Source organism: Electrophorus electricus, chromosome 12 (assembly GCF_013358815.1).
Source record: "Electrophorus electricus isolate fEleEle1 chromosome 12, fEleEle1.pri, whole genome shotgun sequence".
Taxonomy (NCBI): domain Eukaryota; kingdom Metazoa; phylum Chordata; class Actinopteri; order Gymnotiformes; family Gymnotidae; genus Electrophorus; species Electrophorus electricus.
In genome coordinates this window covers 15,510,598-15,516,376 of record NC_049546.1, presented here as the reverse complement: position 1 = coordinate 15,516,376, position 5,779 = coordinate 15,510,598, and the positions used below count along the sequence as shown (strand labels likewise).

General features: G+C 42.7%; 1 protein-coding gene across 2 annotated transcripts in view; it reads right to left on the bottom strand.

The window, feature by feature from the left end:
• Positions 1-2,369: 2,369 nt before the first annotated feature.
• Positions 2,370-5,779, bottom strand: part of npm1b (nucleophosmin 1b) — a 16,131-nt gene continuing 12,721 nt past the window's right edge. The window contains exon 11 of one of the 2 annotated variants that reach the window (XM_027017266.2): positions 2,370-3,960. In XM_027017266.2, coding sequence (XP_026873067.2) covers positions 3,916-3,960 — 45 coding nt within the window. In that variant the 3' untranslated portion in view covers positions 2,370-3,915. Of the gene's footprint in view, positions 3,961-5,559 lie in introns of those variants that run through there. The other variant, XM_027017272.2, reaches the window with a different exon arrangement.

Sequence of the window (5,779 nt, the reverse complement as noted above, 5' to 3'; positions counted from 1 at the left end):
CATTTGTTCCATGGTCCAAGAAGTGTAAAAGCACTATTCAGTGATGTGGCTCTTGCACAATTCACCTCCCTTGAGATGATAGCTGGAACATTTGCAAAGTATTTCATTCATGCATCTTCACTTACGAGGGCACATCTCATTAAGATGTTGGTTAAACCGTCAGACCCTAACAATAAGTCCAACTGAGATTGGACTGAGACCCACTGCTATCTTATGACAGGACATGGTATGGTGGGATGCACACAGACATGAAGATTTGCTTCAGTGCTTTTGGGGCTGGCTGCCAGACTGTGAAGAAAAACCTGAAAGCATACCCTACGTATGCCTCATAAACTGTACGGCCTACTCCAGAAGCAACAAATAAGACCTTCTGGGTCCACCGGCACAACGTTGTTGCAGTGTTGTGCAGCTGTTCAGCCAGTACTAGCTTTCCCACAGTCCTCTGCCTCGCCTGTGCTGGTGTGAACTCTCTCAGGTAGTATGGAGCTCTGGAGGCGTGGATTGCATAATCCATTCCCAACCAGCAGAAAATAAAAGCAGGCCGAAGAATGAGACTGATGGACCAGTTATGGCATACATATTGCACGGGAAACAGTACAGAGGCAACGCTGGGTCAAGCTCTGAATCAAAAGATTTGGAATCCTTGCAAATCATGGCACTGATTCTACACCTATTTATCTCCTTAACTAGGATACCCCTAAAAAAGTAGTTCCTGAATAATTTATATTTATTTTCTATGTACTTCACCTAAGAATATGCAGGCAGCTTTTAAAATGCATATATTACGTTTCTGAATATTAAGTGATAATTTAGAAGTAACAACCTTGATACTAATGTGTTGTGGATGAAAGCAACTATCCCATTACCATGTCCTATTGTTTAAGAGTTATAGGACGGCAAAAGTCTGTGATAAATAACAGCATCGGCACTGCCATCAAACTAATATCCCCAAAAAGGTTTCTGTTCCTATGGACTGTCCCTCAGATGCAGCCAGAGCCCAAACCTACACTGAGATCATGTCAGTTTAGGAATAACTGGTAATAACACTGGCTGTTGAGTAACAGTAGAGCCCAAGATGGAGCATTTGGGAGATCAATCTGTGTCTAATGCACTAAAGCTTCTCAGAGTTTCATGCAATTTCCATAGCCAACATGAGTCTGTCTGTCACTGAAACACACAGACAGACATTACCTGTCTGACTGGGACTTCCTCCAATGTCTCTTTCAGACTGGTAGCACTGCGGGTTAGTGGTGGAAGGCCATTCATCATAATTTCTCAACTTCTCTGTGCATCTTCTCCCTATGTCTCCCAATGAGCCGATATTAGTCCTATTCATTGATGATATTGATCTGGGGTGTCAAACTCTCTTGGGAGGTCTCGGAGTGTATATCACTGACTTTTCACCATCATTAGATAATAAAGTGTGCTGGGGTAGATTTTATTGCCAATGTTACTTACATAACATTTACACACCATCATACATCTCAGCTAGTGAAAAACATCAAATTTAGAATCACCAATGACATTCAGAATCATCTCTAACGTGACCACTTGCAGCTTTAAATGAACATTGATGTTTTTCTGAAGAGTCTCTGGCCTACAATGGTAATGCGAAAAATCCACTGTGCAGCCTTGTATGAGCTCACTTCCTGCACGAAGATTCAGGAAATGGTTGTGTAGACTGTTAAACAGCACGTTAGGCATATTAGAGCGAGGTAGAAGGTATATGCAGGTAAAGGGTGATTAATTATCCTTTAGTTACAGCGGGAGACATAAATCATATCCAACCACCATTACAAGCCATTACCGCCACCATGTGGTGAATGCAAGGTTAGCTCTTACGTATCAGTGTGGCAATTCATGAGGCCTTATTCAAGACCCATTTGACAGCCTCAAAAACGTTCATTCAACAAATATTTAAAATTATGTATTAAAGGTGTCAAAGTAATTATTTGCTCTGAGCAGGGATTCATTACCTCATCAGCAAAAGAAGAGCCTCAGTAGAGGAACAGGATCTGCTCTCTACACTTTTTATCAATCTCTGCAGGCACATGAGAAATTACGCAATAAAAATCACACGGGCCGTCACATAACTCAGGCTGCCTTACAGCGCGCCATACGCAGCTCCATCTCGCCTTCATTTGAGTAATGAATTGTATGTTTAGGCATGTGCTTGTAAAAGGAGTTGCAGTGCATTAAGGAAATAATCTTCATCCTGAAAGAGGGTTTCTGTTTGGGTGTGATGCATGCAACGTGAGCCAGGTGCCAGCGCAGAGAAACCCTGTGGGCTGCGCTGGCAAGTTGTGCTCAATAAAGCGCTGCTTTGTGTGAGCACCCCGCACTGAAAAGACAGAGCACAACCACAGAGCCTGGATCAGAATCGTTTAATTCCTTTCATTCCACGGCTATTATAAACGTGGATATGCTAAACTGTAAAACAGTATTTGCAAACAAATAATTCAACAAACCTGAAATGTGATGGACATGGACAATGGAAAGAGGCTGTCATAGGAGAGATTCTGAGATCAGTTACAAGCATTGTAAAAAACACTATATAATTAAATTTGACTTTGACAGAGCACGGCCAGTCATTCGGACAGATCAGAGGTAAGCGTTCGTTCATGAAACTGCTTAGCCACCTCTCAGGGAAAATGCAACAGGAGAGTTCCATGTGTATAATTATTTGTCATCATGGAGTATGTATTACAAATGAGCAATTTACTCTACTACACAATATTATAATTAGAAGCACTAATCATTATTTAATAGCTAGACCTAACTGTTCAATCAGGGTATTTTGCCATAAATGTCAGCAAGCTTTTTTTTTTTTTTCCAATTTGCCATTATTAAGATATAAACAAACATCACACTGTATACTGTAAGAACAAACATTTTACCCTCTCAGTTAACTGTTAAAACAAACAAGAAAAAAAAAAAAAAGAACAGGTTCGCTCTAGCATTAGGTGACCCCAACACGTTTGCAAGTTTTAGCTATAAGACAACTAGCAAAAAATACAAAAGTTAGAGGAACAACAAAATGTAATACTAGAACATAATTAACATCAGTACTAGAATTCATAGCAATAAAAGAGCTGAAGAAATGATGTGAACTCACTTCACAAATAAAGCCAATGACCATTTTTTTAATGTCCTTTTCTGGCAACGGGATTGCGGGTAACCTCTTAAATGATCACTTTATATGACTACATTGCCTGGGCAGAGAGGCTTAGCTCACCAACATTTCCAGCTTAGAGCATGTAAATGACAGAGAGCTATGGAGCCACAGCCAGACAGGATCCTCAGACCTACTGTGAGCCAGACGAAATCCTTAGTCAGACGGAACACTTAGAGCCAGACGGAATACTCAGAACCAGACAGAATCTTCAGCAATATTTCAGCTGCCATGTTTGCACATTAAAATGAATAGCACTATTTACACAAAAGACCAACATTTCAAAAAATTTACCAAAACAAGCCGGCCCAGAAGAAAGTACTGTAGTGCAAAAGCTAACCTGCTCAGATACACCACATGATTCATACAGAAATCTCTTTTTAAATACTCACAATCCAGTCTTAATTTGCTGCTTACTGTAAATAACTGAACAATATATTTCCAGTATAATATTTCATTTTAGAAATTGCCCAGGTTATTACCCTAGGTATCTTACAGCTGTCTTACCATAAATAAAACATTGGTGGGATCGTCAGCTGTAGATCTGGCTAAATGATGGTCAAGATCTGTCACTATTCTATGTCTTTCTGCTCATTTATATGTCTCTCTCTACATTTATAGTGGAGCTGACAGATTCCATGTGTGGAAGAGGCCAGTATTCACAGGTGAAGGCAGTCACTGGATACCCTTAGTCTTCTGGTGCACGGAGGACCGCAGGAGAGAGAGAACGGCAAAGGCTGCAATTACTTTTTCAGTGTTTGTACAAAGTTCCAAAGGTCTTTGATCACCTGCAAGGAAAGAAATGGAGGGAGAAAGGGAGAGAAGACAGACAGAGAAGGGGAAAGAGGAGGGGGTAGAAACGCAGAAAGAGGGGAGAAAGAGGATGTCTTTGTAAAACTGGGAAAAGGGTCCCTCTCATGTTGCGAATCATTAAGAGTCTTAATAATTAGAGCAGAGTGACTTAGTTCTTTCGAAAAAGAGCCACATTGGCGTACGCCTGGAGGATAATGGGAGGCGAGAGAGAACAGAGGGAGGGCAAGCAGGAGGTGAACATACCAGAATGTATGACTAGTGCCTCTCTCTGACACAGACATGTCTCATATCTCTGCCTCAACCAAAGTACTTCCAGAGCTGGTTCTACACAAATGCGCAACACACGGGCTCCACCCGTTTTCCATCAGAGAGTACACCTGCTCTGCTCAGAGTCTGGAACTTTGAGGCTCCGCTGTGCTAATGGCTGCTCTGTTCCTCTGAGTCCACAGTGCATCGGAGAGCTTATTGCAGACTTCGCTGACATAGGGTCCCTCCCCCCGAATCACCACGTGCTTACTCTAACATGCAGATGCAGAGGCAAGCAAATGCAGCTTAATGCATGCATACACACACACACACACACACACACACACACACACACACACACACACACACACACACACACACACACACACACACACATTCAGATCAGTGTGCACATACACAGTGAATGGTAGGCGTACCAGTACTTGCTCTGTGAAAAGCAGGGCCCAACAGGAACATGAAACTTGGACGCCTTTTAAAAGAAAAGTTGCATTTTTCTTTCAAACCTAAACACTCCTTTGTGAGGGATGGTACACATGTTCCAGTTCAAATGTGACATACTCTGACATGTTCGGCCGATTTAGTGCTTCTTTGACCAAAGATGTACTACTTTTGAGATCTGGCGATGTCCACTTCTACAAGCCACCAATGAGAGGACGTCATTGGGCAACTACAAATACTGGCCATGGTGTGCTCGTTGATCATGTACACTGAGCAGTCATTTCCTTTAATCGCCCAGCTATCGTTAGATAATCTTCATAGCACAGCCTGACTTTAAAAACACACTGTATCGCACACTCGGACACACCAAATTTGCTAGAATTTTACTTGCATCATCTTGTACAGACTGACACGCAACAAACTTAGAAGACCACTGAATTTGCACAGTGCAAGCCCGGCTTTAGTGATTTGTTTCAAAGTGAAGAAACATGGGCTCCTATGTAAATGAGCAGCATTACATAAATCGTGAACATTCATTGTCTGGGGAAGATCATCATGTATAGTTTTTAGTGCGGGCCTAGCTGCCAGCATGGCACAGTACTGCTGTCTGCACTCATTCTGCCCTGAGGAAGGAAAGTTCATCCAAATACTAATTATTTCTGCTCGAGCAGCAACTTGACGGCCTTGAACCAGCTAAAGTGCCTGGTACCAACAGCATACCTCCATCCAGTTCCTTCATTAGAGTGCATAAGAAACACTTTACACAGGAGAGAGAGAGAGAGAGAGAGAGAGAGAGAGAGAGAGAGAGAGAGAGAGAGAGAGAGAGAGAGCGAGAGAGAGAGAGAGAGAGCGAGAGAGAGAGAGAGAGAGAGAGGCCACTAAATCATTAGTAGAGATGTTAGCCTTGGCAGCTGCCTGCTCCCTCTTCTCTTGGGCATATTTCATCCCCTGCTCCCCAGGCAGCAAGCAGCTCTGGAGACATGAAAAGATGAGAAAAGGGGACAGAGGGAGGAGCAGGCCCGGTCAGACGCACTTTCAGCATGCCGCCCCGCCGACTGCACACAGGCCATAATGCGCTTGTTGCACTCT